The sequence below is a fragment of the Embiotoca jacksoni genome, unplaced genomic scaffold (assembly GCF_022577435.1).
Source record: "Embiotoca jacksoni isolate LCO1_2020_lvr unplaced genomic scaffold, fEmbJac1.0.p SCAF_21, whole genome shotgun sequence".
NCBI lineage: Eukaryota > Metazoa > Chordata > Actinopteri > Embiotocidae > Embiotoca > Embiotoca jacksoni.
The window spans coordinates 1,869,486-1,887,823 of NW_027185352.1; the positions used below are offsets into that span (position 1 = coordinate 1,869,486).

Here is an 18,338-nt window from a genome sequence, read left to right on the forward strand (position 1 = left end):
TTAAACCTGTTAAAACTTACAATGTCCAGCACGTCAATGTGTCCAAGAAACAGACATTCAATGACAAGAACTCCTCAAAATGTCAAACTATTTATAACTTTTCATGCCTTTTTTCTTCTTGTTGATAGCTGCTCCTTTTTAACTCTGATTTGTTTCTCCTCCGACCGTCTGAAACCTCGGTGCTCTGCAGGTGTGACGAGTACATGACCCAGCTGGACGAGATGCAGAGGCAGCTGACTGCAGCCGAGGACGAGAAGAAGACTCTGAACTCCCTCCTGCGGATGGCCATCCAGCAGAAACTGGCCCTCACGCAGCGCCTGGAGGATCTGGCCTTCGATCAGGAGCAGACCCATCGCACCCGGGGGGGCCGGCTGATCCGCGCGAGGACCAGCACCCCCAAAGTAAGTTCCTCGGCCTCGGCCTCCAACGTAGCCCAAGGCTCCACTTCAGCTTTGCCCCCCGGCAGCCTCGCCAGTCCTCCGTCGGTCCTCCTCGATGACCCCTCCTTCCCTCTTAGCCCCTCCCTGGTCAGCGCGGCCGCTGCAGCTCTGGCCTCAGCGCTCACCTCCCCTACGTCACACATACCCCCCCGCAGTCCGTCGTCTCCATCGGTTGCCTCGCTGGCACCAGAGAACCCCCCTTCTCTGGAGGCCCCCTCCTCTCCCCTGATGCAGACGCCCCCCTCCAACCCCTTGAGGCTGGATCACTCCCATTGGACGCTGGGGGTGCGGACGTTTGTGGTCGACTCCCACAGTTTCAGTGTGAACATCTCGCCCACGCTGCCCCGTATGTCAGGCCTCTCCAGGCACTACACCCCAGACCCTCAACCCTCCTCCCCCTCCCCCTACCCCTCCTCCTCCCTCTGCCCCTCCACCTCCACCTCCACCTCCATCTCCACCACCAGACCCTCCCAGCCAGGATCCGCCCCCTCCTCCCCCTACCGCTCCCCTAGTCTGGGGCTCCGGCGCTCCACGTGGAGCCCCTCGCCCCGCCCTCGGCCCCTGTCCAACATCACGCGCTCCTCCATCCTCTCCAGTCCCTCCTCCCCCTCCCCTTACTCCTCCTCCTACTCCCCCTCTTCCTCCCTCAGTTACCCCTCTGTGTACCACAGCTCCTCTCCCGCGTTCACCCCCTCTAGCTCCTACCTCAACTCCGGCCCCTCCGCCCCCTACAGTCACTCCTCCCACTACACACCCCTCTACCCCAGATACTACAGCGCTTACCGGCCCCGAGAATGACCGCCTACTGTAAATCCTTTAAGCCTTCTGAAGGCTCCTCCACCATGCTCCTTATCGACACTAAAACCGCAACTCCCATCATCCTTCTCTTTGGTCACCTGAGAGAGTGGGGGCTCACAGAGAGGAGGACAGAGTGGTTTCCTGTTTCCCACTTCCTGTTTCCCCGTGCCTAAGCCTCGGCCAATGGGTTTTGAATGTTCAGTGACTTTGCTCAGGGATTTGACTTTAAGGAGCACAAGTGGCCCCGCCTTCCTTCCTTTCGTTCTGAGACTGCTGACGCTCCACAGGAGGACGTTCAGAGACTTTTTAATGAGCGTTTTTAGCATTAAGGTTCTTCAGGTCGAGACCACACATGCATGAAGTGATTACAGAGACATAGAAACGTTGAATGGACACTTGGCGGACACTCGTATGTTCGAATGAGGGTCATAACACATTAAATACTGTCTTCTATATTCAATGTAATATCCACACTGTGTTAATGGTAGTACGTCTCATACTGTGTACACAAAATACTATAATCCACTTACGTTTCAGCGCAAGCTTTCTTCTTTGTTCAGAAAGTTTTTGGAAGTTTGAGGGTTCAGAATGATTCAAACAAACTGTCTGAAGGCAGACGTGTGTTTACCTGCATCTGATAACACGCTCAGGTCACAAGTCTGCTGTCTGAGTGAAGGGTGAGCTATCATAAAAATGGAGCCTACAATTAGAGCCCGACCGATACTCATTCTTACTCATTCTGATATCAATACACTGGCTAATATTCTTTCTTCATATTCTGTATGTTGTAGATGATCATAATGTGAGTGGGAAGAACAGCCAAAACACAAACAAAAACAAAGCACACAAGAGGATGCACTCCTCCACTTTCCCACAGAACCAAAAAGAAACAACCCCTAAACACCCAAGACCTTTTATAGATCAGACCGCCAATCAGGGAGGTTCTTTGGCATTAGTGCCACTTAAACGCAAGTGGAATTCGTCAGTATTCAACCAGTGCTGCTCGGTACTCACCTCCACTTTTTTACAAGAATATTAAGTAAATTTACCTTCTAAAGAGGCACAATCAAACATACATATTGCAAGTAAAAATGATACTCAAATAAACACACCCTCTCTGGGAAATGACATTCCTTAAAGGGTTAGAGGTCAGGGAGTAAAACTCCTACAGAAAACCTTTATGGGCAGAAAGACTGAGACCAAACATTTCTCAAATATCACAAGTGCTGAGCTCATATAAATGTTGAGGAATGGTCACCTTCCTCTCTGCAGACACATCAACACATAGTCAAATAGATTACATACTGAGAATGGAGGAAGTCGACTCTGTGACAGTATTTTCTATAAACACATGACTGTTGATTCTTGTATAAAAGATATGCGATGGAGGCCGGATGTTTTACGGCTCATTGTCCACCCTGATATCAGCGCACTGAAACATTTAAATTCACAGTGGAATTTAATAATTCTAAGTAACTGAAAAAAAAGACACACAAATACAGCTATTTTTAATTTATTGGAGCATCCTTTTCTGCTTCATGTTTTCATATTGGCACATATCGGCCAATATATGCCAATACTGAAATATCTATGATAGTCCGATATCGGCTGGTAAAAGCGGGCGTTTGATATCGTATCAGTCGGGCTCTTCTGACAAGACACACTCTCAGAGAATTTCTTCTCAAAGGAATTTGTGGTATCGCACTCCTTGCACATTTTGGATTTGCCCAAGCAGGTTGGACCGTTGTTTCAAAGACTTACCAAGATTTAAACACCTAAAGTCCAGCGTCCATGAGACACGAGGACTGTTTGAAGAATACTGACTCCTTTAATGTTTTAGATTTTTTTTTCAGTTTCTAATCTCACACAGACACACATCTTGTATTACTGACAGCTGAGGACGAGGAGTGACAGACTAATCACTGGTGTCCGCTGGATGTTTTGTGTCACGGTGCACCTCGGTGTGTAGCGGCCTCCTCATAAAGGGTTGTTCCAGCCATCAGTTTGGTCCATCTCTAGCACCCCCCAGTGGTTTGCTCTTATAATAGTCATGTACTCAGCTATGCATGTTCACGTTTAGATGCTCTTATACGGCAGACTTCCTTCTCCTTCCACACAACCGTTGATCTGAATGCAGTGTAGGCTGTAAGGGAGGCCGTGACAGAGAAGACCTGATGATAAGGAGGAAGGGCCACGAGCGAGCACCCAAACATGGCATGTGAATCCCACAGTCCAGTCGTTGTACGAGGAAGCAATAAATAAATAAATTACCGCAAATGAATATATAAAAATTACTAATGGAAATCTTTGACCAACCAACATACAAGCTATTAACTGAATCTCACATAGACTGCAGCACAGTGGTCATGAAATCTGAACCGTCACGGTTGCTCTGAGCCAGCTCAAAGATAACCATGAATCTTCAAATCAATTTAAGGATTACATGCTTTATATTCTCAAAACTAATAGAATATATACCTAAATCAGGGAATGAATTCAGCAAACAGGTGATTCAAAGGAAGTGTAGTCACCTGACTTAGTATTGTTATATCCTCACGCTGACGGGGAGAAGTGGAGTGAGTCTGGTCGTTCTACTGATACACCAACAACGTAGCATCAGTAACACAGTGAGTGTTTTCAGTTAACGTGGGGCTCTTTTATGGCACTGCCCCAAACTCAGGGAGCATGACGCACCTCATTCAACCCGGAATGAGCCAACTACCGAACCAGAATGAACATTAGCATCGAGATATCATTTAGACTTTAAAGAACAGATCCCACAAATTACATTGATGGTTAGAATTAAGCGTTTAAAAGTCAAAGAAATATGATTGTTTTACGAGAGGATTGATATCAGTTTCCTCAGTTACAGACACGGGGCTGGACTTTGGACTACGTAGAACACAAACAGGAAGTGGAGGGAACTGCTAGTCTGTATGCTGCATTCAGGGAATGTTGGAAGAACAGAAAGAATGAATGCTGGCATATTATTCGATGTGGGAGCGTTCCAGGATGAAGCTAATTGGCTGTTATTATTTCTAATTTTTGTCGTTTTTATTTAAAAAGTGCATCACATTCAAACTGTTCATACCTCGGTTTTTAATTTGTTGAAGCTGAATTTATTTTGGATTTCACTGAGATGTCAACCCAATTTCACGGCAAAGCGTGAAATAGACACGCCCGTCCACTACAGCAAAACGTGAGATAGCAACGATTTGGCCTCTCTGGATGTGACAGTTTCACGTTTTGCAAACGTGAAACTTACACGCACGTAAAAGTAACGGAACAAAGGTTCATGTGACCACGTACAAAGGACATTTGTTTGTCAGTATCAGGAGGCAGGATAGGTGGCCTGGTGGCATGAATCAGAAATGTGGGAGGCAGATTTTAGAAACCAGGAGATGAAACCGTTGTTCTTGAGTTGTTTTTTTTGTTTCCCAACCATATTGTTTTTGTTGTAACCCCAAACATGGTCTTTTTCCTAAAAGTTTCATTTTCCTGTAAATCAATCAATCAAACGTGAAACTGTCACACCTAGACAGACTGGCTATATCACGTTTTGCTGTAGTGGTCCAGCATGTCTATTTCACGTTTTGCAATGATAGCAGGTTGGAGATGTAGTTGCCAGTGATGGTAGCTGGCGGCCATTTTGCCTTCAGTTTGTTGACACTTTTCTTCAGCTCATCCTGTTAAGTGGGAGACAGTAACTGTTAGAAATTCCTGATATCTCTGATTGAGCATTAGACATGTGAATGGTTTTCCCTCCAGTGCTCCCTGTAGTTGCAGTCTGTGGGATATGTGGTCAGCTACCTGACGAGTCTCCAGTATTTCCACCTCTTAGTGGTGGAGTCACAGCTCATGTTGACCTTCTCATTTGACCTGAGTTACTCCAACTTATTTCTTAAAATATTTGATGTACTTTAAACCATCGTTGGAAATCCTCGTTCTGCACACGTGATGCCGCTCTCCTGTGTCTGTGTGTGCCTTACAGTACCTACTACACACAGTACACACTGTAGCCTGATAACACACACCTGCTCTGGCTGATTGTTTTTGCCACACAAACCTTTTTGTTCTGGTGATTTTTTAAATTTATTTTTTCATGTACCTCGGGCTAAAATGCTGTTTGTTTGTTTTTTTTATATATATTTGTCTTTGGCTTTGATTACTGAGGGATGGACAATGCTTTGTCAGATAATACTTATAATTGTTGGTTGATATTTTTTGTCTGGGTGCTGTCCACAATACAGACTTGGAAAATACTTAATCATGTCCTCTTCAACATGTCTCCTCTGTACACTTTTCTTTTTTTCTTCTTTCCATCAGTGGGACTTTTCTGTCTTTCTCTGTTTCATTCATTCAGACCATCACTATCAGACTGTTTATTACTGTAAATGGAAACACACACACACACACACACACACACACACACACACACACACACCCTCTTGACTACAAAACAAGTTGTTCAACATGCAGCATGGGGCAAAAACTCATTTGACAGGCACCACTATTTTCCAGACTTCTGATTGGCTGCTTTGAAAGCTGTTTCAGTGATTGGCCCACATCTTGTCTGTGTTTTTCTACCTTAAACCACTGAAGTTCTACGTCTGCTTGACTTGAACGAAGTGAATAGAATTTGAGAAGATGTCTTTATGACATGTCAATGAACTCTTTATGCTACATTTAAATTTGAGAATATGAACATAAAATATTTCAGGCAGCTCATTGTTGCACTAGATAATAGTTTATATATTACCGTCCACCCGGGTCTTTACTGCACAGTCAGCACCCGAGCTGATCCATTTTTTTAAAGCCTGACTTGATGTGCATTTTGAATCCGATAAATGTACTTTAACTCCCCTAATGTGACAACACCAGTGTTTTACTTCTTCAAACAATTTAATGCAGATTACAAGCTGCTAGACATTATGTGAAGAAAGCTGTTTAGTTTCAGATTTTTGAAGGAGCTTTTCTGTCCCCTCAGCTACTGGTGTCCATTTATTTTTCAGATTAACAAGCAGTCACTGTAAACTTCCCAAACGACATGTAATGTTTCTGCATCTCTGTCTCTGAGAGCTTTCAGTCCATAATTAGTTAACAGGTTAATTTGGCCATGACTGACTGAGCACTCCTCAACAGCAGTATCCTTATTGGTGCAACGAGTGGCCAGAGGCTATATTACAGCAATTTAAGTGAACTAATGGGTAGTATACAATCTTTGTAACACATCTGTCCCAGTCAGAGGAAATATTTTTTTCATACCTTCATACCTAACAGGTCACTAAGTGCACCAGGTGGTGAGTTCACATTTGTAACTTTCTTCCTTTTCAGTTGTATTGTTGTGCAGTAATACAGACCACTTCAAGTTGACTTCAACATAGAAGTGAAATGAAATATATTGGCTGCTTGGGAAACAGGAAGAACTAATGAATAATTACCATGTATATTCCCTTAAGACCAGGTATATTATTATCAGGTACAACCTTATAGGTATATTTCCTACTTGTGTGTTGGCCGAGGGTAAAGACGGAAACCATTGTGATCTCCTCTCTGTGATTCCCTCCACTCCATTAAACAGACACACAAACACACACACACACCAACCAACCAACCAACCAAACAATGAGCCTATGCAAATATTTCAGTCAGGTGAATTTGAACCAATAAAAGATGACAAGAAGTCTGTCAAATGTTGTTTTCTGCCCCATGGTACACCTACTGTTGTGTAAAGTTTCAAATCATTTGCTGTTTCAGAGTATTGTCTGTGGGATTTCTCTCAGCAGGGGCCGCAAAGAAAAATATTTTAGATTTTTCCCCGCTGTAGAAATGTAAATTACAACGTGCTGAAGGACCTTTAACCGCTTTGAAAGCTCCTGGACATTAGTTGTTGGGGAATTATGGTGGAAAAGCACCCAGAAATTGAAAGTGACTTTAGTGGGCAACTGAAGTCAAACGATAACTGGTAAAACTGAAAAATGTTTGTTTATGACTTCTGGCAGTTCCTCTTCCCTGGTTCAGGACCACAACAGTCAAATGTCTTGGGGGAACTGAAGTCAATAATGTTTTTAAAGGCAGCTACATGAAATAGATAACCAATAAACCTTTAGACATCAAGATTGTAAACCCCTCACAGTGGGGAACCAAATGTGGTCACAGGACTTTATGGCTTTGGGCCCTCTAAAGCAGGGGTGTCAAACTCACTTTAGTTAAGGGGCCACATACTGCCCACTTTCATCTCAAGTGGGCCAGACCAGTAAAATCATAGCATAATAATGTATACATAACGACAATATTTCTCTATGTTTAAATCATTGGTGAAGGTTTTTGGATGATAAACCCTATTTTAAAGGTCTTTTTTACAATAAACTAGAAACATAAAGAGCAAAAACTCAGACATCAGCCCACTGTTTATCTGCCTGGGCTCTCCTCTGCAGATTTAACGGGTCACAAAGCGAGCAGCAGCTTCTCCCTCCGGAGCAGAAATCGCATTTACGCTGTTTCTGAAGCAATTACTGGATCGATTAAAAAAAAAATTAAAAAAAAAAATCACAAAACGTTTGTACTCATAAACCTCCATATTCTCATAGAAATGCAATTTATGTCTTTCTGTAATTTTCACACTTAGCAAAGTCATCCGGCGGGCCGAGCCGGACCCCCTGGCGGGCCAGATCCGGCCTGCGGGCCGTATGTTTGACACCCCTGCTCTAAAGGTTGGTCTGTCAGTGGAAGGAACTGAAGCTGTCATTGCTCAAAAAGTGCTATTCATTGCTTAAATATTGTTTGTGACAGTTGTAGAGGGATTTTTGGACACGAGTGCATTGTTCCCCACAAGCTCAAGACCTTTGCTGGTTGACCTGAGGCACATTATGGCATATGGCTGTAACAATACGGTCAAACGGTGCAGGTCTTCCAGACAGAAGGGATTACAGCTGAAATGTGGGATAAATGAGTCTGAGTAGATATAATGGATAAGGCGGAGTGCTGCTGTGGTTAATAGGAGCATGGCTGGACTAACAAAAATATGTTGTTTAGCCCCTACTCGCCCCCCATATGTCAGATTTCCCCAAGAAATTGCCAACTATCAATCACTTTAAAGCATAATCCCAATTGGCAACAATTTTATTTTAGAGCAAAATGATGATTTACATGATAGTTAACACAACAATTTTTAGGACAGATTTTTTTGTCAGACAAAATAAGACATTTGGAGGATAAAAATGTATATTTTTCACTATTTTCTGTATTACACTACACAGCAAAAGAATTATGAAGGTAAAAAAAAGAATAATTGTCTCTATAATGAAAGTCATCGTTGGTTTCAACCATAAGGTTGGGTACACCTCCCATGTTGTCATACTACAACCTTGTGTTTAGCACAGGAACACAAATTTACAAAAACTATACAACAAATGAATTCAATATAGACAAAAAAAACAACAACTGAGGTCTGAAAACATGCACTATAGTGGTGCAAATTTCCCCAAAATTTACAACTAATCAGATACAGAGAAATTATATGAAATTATGGAGTTAAATTGGGATTCTCTGCCAGGTTAATTATGCTATTTTGATACCTTTTAAATGGCTTTCTCTGTCTTCAGTCTAAATTTACATAACCGGAGAAGTGATCTTGTGGCTCCACCCCTTTCATTTAAAGTTATTTCCATGAAATGTCTGTCTAACCCAAACTCGAGTCTGTTTTGCCTGTAGCACTTTGCAATACTGTGTGTACCGCCCAACACTGAGTCCCATTTTATTTTTGGTGTTCATGCTGCGAGTGCTCGCGTACTGCAAGCAGCATCTCTGAGCTAACGCCACAGCTTTTAAACACACAGACTGTTAAATGTCATACCACTGAATGTTTCCAATGCCTGTTTGCTTTCTGATCACTTTATATGCACGTGTACATACCAAGTATTTTAAAGCTTTAACTGTACAGTGTTGTGTTAATATATTGTAAATATCTATGAATCAATACTATCTGTGACGTATTTTGTCCGATCTTCCACACTCAATATTTATTTCCACATTTTCCATTTGCAGTTAAAAGTTCAGCTTCATACATTGTACCACAAAAGTTTCAAAATAACTTAATCTCACGTTCCCTCATGCTAAATGTAACCCGACCTTAACCTTACTGATGTGGGTAAGTGTTGAGCTCTTGACTTTATTATTATTTTAAGGGTTCAAGTCTGAAATATTTACATTGTACTGTATGTATGTGTTGTGTGTCCATCTAACAGTGTCAGTCTCTTGCAGATCGTCAGTAGCCTTCTGCCACAGTGCCGTTCCTCGTACCCCCCCCACAGCTGAGGCTTTGGGCCTCCTCAGCTCTGATTACAGGTAACAGCATCCTTACACTCACACCAACTCCAGCTCTCCAAAATCAACCCCATTATCTCACAAGTATTTCTCTAATTATATACCACATTCGTTCAAGAATGAAACACATTGTGTTGTGAGTCTGAGGGCATGTTGAATGCTTCTCAAAAAGCAAACATCTAAAGCCAAAACATCCCTAATGGAGGGTGTCTGTCTTTTTCCAATAAAAAGACACATTGCCTGCAGGTTGTGCCGTGCTCATTCTCAACCTGGTACTGTAACATTGTTGTGCTTTTCTGATTAACATCAGTGTCACTGACTCATTGTTAATTGTTTGATGAGGCGGAAGTCCATTTTGCTTGAGTTTCCCACTCTGGCCTCGTGGAACGGGACCAGGAAACTCGTTGTACTTCAAAACCATCTAATGCCAGCATATTAGCATGCTGGCTTTCAAGCACCATTGTGCCAAAATGCCATCTCACGGAGCGTTTGGCAGTGTTGGAACTGACCTCTCTATGAAATTGTGTTAAAAGGCCCTCCTACCTGACCCATGAGCCATGTAAACCATCTGTATCATGGAAAATGGACATCCCAACTGGCTGCCCCAGATTTCTTATTATAAACAAATGCAAAAAATAAAAACAAATATATAATACTATTTGTATTACAACCCCATTTTCAAATGAGTTTAGATGCTGTGTAAAATGTAAGTTAAAAAACAGAATGTGATGATTTAAATAACATGTGAACTCATGTTTACTTAAAAATAGACCAAAGACAACATATTAAATGTTGAGTCAGAAATTTCATTGTTTCTTGGAAAATATCTGCTCATTTAAAATTTGATGTCAGCAACATGTCTCTAAAAAGTTGTTCCGGGATCATGTTCACCACTGAGCTGCAGCAACTCTTCTTTTAACAACACTCTGGAAACCTTTGGGAACTGAGGAGACCAGTTTCTGGAGTTTTGAAAGTGAAATGTGGTCCCATTCTTGCCTGTAGAGGATTCCAGCTGCTCAACAGTTCAGGGTCTCCTTTGTTGTATTGTTCATGTCCTGATGCTCCAGATGTTTTCAATGATTGACAGGTCTGGACTGCAGGAGGCCAGTTTATCAGCGGACTCTTCTACTAGAGAACCATGCTGTTGGAATACGTGCAGAATGTGGTTGGATGTTGTTCTGCTGAAATAAACAAGACCTTCCCTGAAAGAGATGTTGTCTGGATGGCAGCATATGTTGCTCCAAAACCTGAACATATCATTCAGCATTAATACTTCCTTCCAGATGTTCAAGCTACCCATGCCATGTGCACCCTTATACTATCTGGGATGCTGGCTTTTGAACTGTGCGCTGATAACAAGCTGGGTGGTCCCTCTCCTCTTTTGCCCAGGGGATGTTGTGTCCATGATTTCCCAAAAAGTTTTGGTTGAGACCACAGGACAGTTTTCCACTTTACCTCAGTCCATTTTAAATGAGCTCGGTACCCAAGAAGACATATTTGGATCATGTTTATATCTGGTTTCTTCTTTGCAATGGAAACATTTTTCTTTTGCTTTCTTTTGCTTTTACTTTTCTTTTGCTCAGAGTTTTAACCTGCATTTGTGGATGAACTGTGTTCACAGACGATGGTTTTCACAAGTGTTCCTGAGCCCATGCAGTGATTTCCACTCCAGAATAGTGTGTTTTTAATGCAGTGCTGCCTGAGGGCCCGAAGATCACCACCATCCAATATTGGTTTCCAGCCTTGTCCCTTGTGTTCAGAGATTTCTCCAGATTCTCTGAATCTTTTAATGATATTATGAACCGTAGACGATGATGCCCCAAGTGTTTTGCAATTTTATGTTGTGGAACATTATTCTTACATTTTTGTGTTATTTGCCCACAGTCTTTTGTTGACTCTGTCCTAACTTTTTTTATTAAAAGTGTGGCTGGCGTCAAATTTAAAATGAGCATATATTTTTGTAGATATACATCCATATTACCCAGCATTCCCAGATAATTAACATTCAAGATTCAATATTTAATCAATAATCATTTAAAGTCCAGAATTGTACCTAAACCTTGACTGAGAGACCAGATTACCATTGTCTTGTTTTAATTATGTTGCACCTTTGAGGAGGGCCATCACAATGTCTGCACTGGTTCCCACAGATGTTGCGGATAAGTGCAAGTTTAACTTTATGCGCGTACATATGAAACCATGTTTATTCAAAACAAGGTTAACTGTTGTGGCGTTTATCAAATGTAATAAATTCATGTCACTTTTGTCAGGCACAAAGTCACAGAAAAGAACACACCCCTGGAAGTGGCTGCAACAACACAGAACTAGAGATGCACGGTCCAGCTGGTTAGAGACACACAAGTGGGATCATTTGTGTTTTTATTGACTTGAAACCACAGAAAAGTCACACTTTATTTTTTTTAATTTTTTATAACTTTAAATGCTCATGGCATAGATAGTGTACCATTGCTAAAAATATAGAGTTTAGTTGTTAATGTTCACAAGATACACAACAATGTGTTTTAGATAATTACCTTTTTATTTCTTTCATTATTTGACTCAAACACATGCTGTTCCTTTGTGACTGTATTCGTCAGGTGGCTGCTGCTCGTCATGTTGAGCCTCTGGACTGTTTCCCATCGTAACTAAAGCGTGATCTCTCCCTCGTGCTTTCTCCTTCTCAGCAGATCGCTCAGCAGACAGCCTCCTTCAGTGCCTCCTCTTTGGCTCTCCTCTCCCTCCTCCGGGTCCTCCATCTCTGTAGAACACAAACCGAGGTACCGATCCATGACACTGTTGACCTTTAAGACTTGCTCAACATTTTCCGCAGAGGACTTCCCCTCCTGAGAATTGTCCCACGATGCCTCTTCAGGGAGTGCCTGGCTCACATACTTTGCTTTTGAAAATCAGAAGTGATACTTTGACAAATGCTACTGCCAGCAGAGCCACATGAAGCTACTGCACTACAGGACTCATTTATCTAAGTATTAACCCGTTCAGTTTGGGTTCTTTAACTCATCAAATCTTCCATCTGGGATTATTGTGTGTTTAAGTGTAAACATTTGGTCCTGAAATGACTCCAGGGTGTCAAATACTGCCGTTTCCTCACAGCCGTTGGCGTCAGACATACACACCAGGTACCGTGTGTCTTCGGCCTGGTACACACTGAATGTGTGATGTTTGTGTTACCTGCTGCTGCGAGGTGTCATTTCATTTCAGCCTCTATATTACCGGATGAGAGCAGCCACACTGCCGGGCGTCGCGTCATTTATAAAATAAACCCGACGCATCTTTTTCACGCAAGCTGCGAACGTATCGGAGCTAAAATATTCAGGGAAACGCTCTGTGATCACATTTGTACTGCGTCCGAGGGAACACAGTGAGTTCCAGCTGCTGCTGGTTTGCATGAGTTTCTCTTCGAAAATCAGTTTAGTATTACTGAAGTAGACGAGTGATGAGTTTTTATCAAAAAGCAGCTACGTGGTTTTTGTTCACTCTTGTTCAGGGCGAGACACACACACACACACACACACACACACACACACACACAGACACACACACACACACACACACACACACACACACACACACACACACACACACACACACACACACACACAGCGGAGGAAACGCCGCCCTTCACCTGGTAAGATGTCGCCATGATTATATAAATATCAGAATGTGATCACAGACAGTTTTTGTGACACGTCAACACGTTCTATTTTATAACTGAGGTGAGACGGAGCTGCTCTTATCTGCTGATATGGACGCCGAAATGAAATGATACCACGCAGCAAAAGGTAATGCATTCACCACGCAGGCCGTGCTCCAGGCCGTATGCACCGTGTTGAGGCTGGTTAAAAAAAGGTCAGATGACGAAGGACAAAAGGGGGAAACCTGTGTTTGTTCCATCGAACCGATGGAACCGATGGAACAAACCCAGGTTTCCCTGGAGATCAATGTTTCAGTCCAAGATGAAGCAAAAGTCAACGTCCATTTCTTTAACATAACCCAAACCGTGATCTATTCCTAACCATAACCAAGTAGTCTGTGTGTGTAACCAAACAGTGACCAAGTCACATTCAACCTAAACCACCATCTTTTCCAAACCATAACCACGTCATGCTTGGTGGCTAAACATAAGGCACACGGCACCTTGTGCGTCCACGAGACACAAACAGCTTTGATAAAAGTAAGTATTTGACGACCTGCGAATGAGAATGTGTTTGGTGTTTCTCTCCACCACCGGCAGTATGTTAACCCTTGTGTGTATTTCAGAAAGCATGTGCAGATGTAGTTTTAGCTTTTGATGCTTCAAAAATTGCTGCTTCTTTTTAACCCATATATAAAGCATTATCCCGCATTTGATGTTTATCCTCTCACGTGTTATTTGCGACACATCAAGTCTTCATTCAAAAAGAGACCTGAAGCACAAAGTAAAGCAATGCATTCCAAATACGTGACTGTTGGCATCATATCAAACTGCACTTCAGTATCTAATATTTGTTGAGCTGACAGAGCTTGGATGTAACCTGAGATGACGTGAAACAGTCAGTCTCCTCTGTGCACCGCGGTGAGACTTTTTATCAATACACAAATGCTGATTCACTCATAGCACTTACTCAACTGCCAAAAGCTGAAGGCAACAGGACCGAACTGGACATGAGCTGCAATCTGCAGGGGTGAAAAATAATGTGTATTATTAGAAAATGAACTTTACTCCACTTCAGGCTGTTAGAAATCCAAACGCATCAGGTTCAAATCAGGGTTTTCAGACTCTGGCTTGAAGCTAATGATGAGTGGATTTCTGCACAGGATAGGCATCAGGAGGGGGTTCACTCACTGCATGAGTTTACTGCAAAGTGCAGCACTGAAATATAAAGGTTAGAGACGGAGCCTTTTACCGTAAGTCTGAAAACTGCAACACTAAAGTCACAACAAAAGTGTTCAAATGATTCAAGTTTATTTCTATGATTTGATATGACTGTGATGTCAGTGAGTTCTTTGTAAATGTTATTTAGCTGTGAAGAGGAGAGGAATCTGCAATATTGCTGCAATATGTTTGTTCCACACGTTTCCCCAAAAAAGTCCTTTTCAAATGAGAAATAAATGACTCATTCTTGTGCTTGCTTGTTCTTTTCTATCTGCTGTGTCCATAGAAACACATCGATTAAGAAGGAGTGGGGTGGGAGGGAGCAGGAGAGCAACACCAGGAGCAACTGGTTATCATAAATCTGTCAAACTCACTGTTAAAGTGATGATAACAATAAAGACACATATTATTATGTTTCCCTATATAAGCATTCTCAAAAAATAAACTTTTAACTCTAATCTTAAGAGCAGAGATGTTGTGTACCGTCTGAGTGGTTCTTCAAGAGAGCTGCTTAAAGCTCGGCCTCACCTACTTTAGGAAACTCTAGAAGCCTGAAGGTCTCTGTCGGGATAAAGAGGTGTTTAACAATAGAACCGGGCTTTAAAGGGTTTGCCGAAGCAGAAGGACTTTAAACTCTATTCTGGATTCTTCAGAGAAAATGCAGAGAAGCTAGAAATTATCTCCTACTCTCATTTCTATCAGTGTGTTCAGGGCCAAATATAAACTTCAGTTTTGCTTGAATTCAAAAGTAGAAAATTAAAAGTCATCCAGGATTTGAAGTCTTTGAGACATGCTTGAAGTTAAACTGATTTGTTTCATCTGGATTAATAGCCAAATACAGGTGAGTTTCATCTGCATAACACAACACTCATCAATTCATTCACAGAATTCTGAGGAACTCCATGAAGTGTTTGGATGCAGAAAAGTCATCGTTAATGTAAACAAATTGGAATTTATCGGATGAATATGACATAAATCAGACTGGATTTGTTGTTTTAATCACAATTATTTCTTCTGATCGTGATAGCAAAAATACTTTTAAAACATAGGAATCTTATTAGAACTTTGGCAAGTACTTTTCTCGAAAATTTAAACAGTATACATTCAAACAAAATCTGATTCTCATTGAGATGGTTCTCACCAGGCTGCAGACCCTCTGATCTCTATCCAACCTTGTATGTTCTCCAATGACAGTTGAGATCAAAAGCCTGGGTTTTGCAGCTGCTTGCATCAGTTCGAATTTTTTAAGTCAAAGGTGAGGAGGCCCGAGTAGAGCGCAGGTGGAATAAGTAGTCAGCGATTATGATGTCGGTAGGATGGCAGAAACAATTCCCCAAAACATGGTCCTCTTCAAAATCTCAATGTCTGTTTAATGAACAGATCTTCCAACCACAGATTACATTAGACAAGACAGCAGTGCCTGTTCAAACTGCAAAATAGGTGAGGATTTATCAGAGCTCAGTGGGATACATCTGTACAAACTGTAAAACAACTGAAGTGAAGTGTAAAACAAAAAAAAAACATGCCTTCAGGAGCTGAGGAGCATTTCTGTGATGCGGGTCTTCGTTGCCTTCCTCCTTGCAGATTGTGGTCAGTCACAAAAAGTGTTCCAGTCTGAGCTGCACTGAATAGAAAAGATGAGTTGCAGTTGCAGTTGAATCTTTGAAACACTAGAGGGCGAACATGTGTAAGGATTAGTGACTCCTGCAGAGGAGTTCACGCCTCGTTACAGAGGAGCTACCTGTCTTTATACATTTACTATGTTTACTCCCTCATTTTAACCCAGTAAGCAGGACTGACAAACACCAGCCTCAGTCAGAGGGAGAATATGTCACCTTACCTCCAGGCCTCATCAGCTTTCTAACCTTAAACACCTCGTGTTATGTGATGTGTTTGGTGGCTCGTTGGGTTGCAAAATTGAGAGGAGGTTCTTGGTGACCTTTAATGCAGTCCAGTAATAGATGGTAGTAGATGAGACAGAGTGTCCAACATGAAACAGTCTTGTTATGAATTGCTCAAGGAATTTTTGTATTTTTACTTCCTCAGTCTAAAAATGCATTTGTATCAGAATCTAACTTTTTATTATTCCTGCAGGGATATTCTGTGTCTGAAATGAGATTTCATCATGTTGGGAGGTTAATCAGTGTGTGTGTGTGTGTGTGTGTGTGTGTGTGTGTGTGTGTGTGTGTGTGTGTGTGTGAAATCGTTCGCGATGCAGAGCTGCTCTCCATCCCTGCTGTTTGTTCCCTTATCAGAGACACTGTGGACTGAGACACTGGAGGCCTTTTCTGTAAAACAAGCAGCAGGATTATTACCGCTCAACTGAAGATAAAAACTCTGCAATAAATATTGATGTAAATGACATTATGGAATACATTTCACTGAAGAGCTGGTTCTTTCAGCCCTGTGAAGGGTTTGAATTACTTCAAAATGTCTGTAAAATATGTCAAACATGACCTGTTGTGATGTATGAGGGGCGCCGCAAGTCATAATTCATCCTGAGCTTCTCCCATCACATTCATTTATTCTTCATTCTCATTCTTCATTCATACATAGATATTCTGTACATTTAGTTCCTGCATTTTTAGAGACTGCTGACTGAAAGATACATTTAAGCTGTTGAAACTTGAAGATTCAAATTAACTTTGGTAAAGTTGGAATATACTTTTTCAAGGAACAAGAACGATGGATGTTGTTCCCCATTTGTTCCATCGGAGGCTTGTTGGAGGGCATCTGTTAAAGGCCAGTGTGAGACGGAGAAATGAGTCTTAATGGGAAATGTGTTCAGCAGCATGTGTGGAAACCCAGGCAGAGATAAAGAAACTTCATTTGTCAAATGTTGTTTACCTCCAGTATCGACTCCTCAGCGAGGTTCAGGTGTGTGTGTGTGTGTGTGTGTGTGTGTGTGTGTGTGTGTTTAGATACTGTCAAGGCTGAATCCTGCCGTGTGTGTACTGTGAAGGCCAATTAAAAGGAAATGAAATAAGAGCAGCAGCTCCAGCACCACCTGGACCTCCCTGTTTATCTCTCTTTGAACTTTGGAAACAGAAAAAAAAGGTGGAGGCTGAACAGTGAGATGGACTCAAAGCTTTTTGCAACTCCCTCCCCGTGTGTGTTATTGTTGAGAGATCTGTTGCCGTGGTAATAGACTGGTGTAATTATGAAAGTACTGTTGAATGAATAATTCATGCTGTGTATGAAATGGATTTCCTGGAAAAAAGGTCTGCAGTGATATTTGCATGAGGAAACCTGATTTTGTAGATGGTCCTTTCACAAAATGTGTTAGTGTCACACAAAAGGCTTTGAAATTGTGAGATATTTTTCTTGACTTATTCTTTTTTATTCCACTCGTCCTCGTGTGCTCCAGCTTAGGTTGACATGGTTGCAGTTTGGTTCGGTTCAGGCACCAGAACTTACGACATCATCATTTAGATTAAAATAAGTTACTTACATGATGTTATGTTATATTATTTAAGTTAAATACGCAAATTTGATCCCTCCAATCTCCCTAAACCTCCTCCTATATTCACTTTTTGCCTTTTTATAATCCATCAGATGACTTCTTGCTTCAACAACCCTGTGTCAAACATTTTTGGGCCATTATTGTGAAACTAATATGTTCTGTGTTTTTTAATGAGATTTGTTAGCAGAAAACCCACACAAAGTTTCCCAGGACACATTTAACAAGTCTAGTGCCTAAACTGAAGCAGTGAAATTTTTTCGTGATATAATATTTTTTTTTTGAAAAGACAAATTGATTATTGAGCTCTGTTGTGCGGGGCAACAGTCCCTGGTAGGGTCTCACAAGGAAAACTGGTCCAGACTAAGAGTGGTTCAACTATCCATGATGAATAGCAACATATGGTGTTCAGCCACCTCGCCCGGATTAGGGAAACCGGGGA

At 41.8% G+C, this 18,338-nt stretch overlaps 1 protein-coding gene across 5 annotated transcripts in view; it reads left to right on the forward strand.

Annotated features, from left to right (window-relative positions):
* LOC138202421 (protein bicaudal D homolog 1-like) overlaps window positions 1-14,688 on the forward strand; it is a 52,272-nt gene extending 37,584 nt beyond the window's left edge. For 4 of the 5 annotated variants that reach the window (XM_069156374.1, XM_069156375.1, XM_069156376.1 and 1 more), the window contains exon 11: window positions 191-9,380. In XM_069156374.1, coding sequence (XP_069012475.1) covers window positions 191-1,238 — 1,048 coding nt within the window. In that variant the 3' untranslated portion in view covers window positions 1,239-9,380. Of the gene's footprint in view, window positions 1-190; window positions 9,381-9,500; window positions 9,585-12,250 lie in introns of those variants that run through there. The other variant, XM_069156378.1, reaches the window with a different exon arrangement.
* The last annotated feature ends 3,650 nt before the right edge of the window (window positions 14,689-18,338 follow it).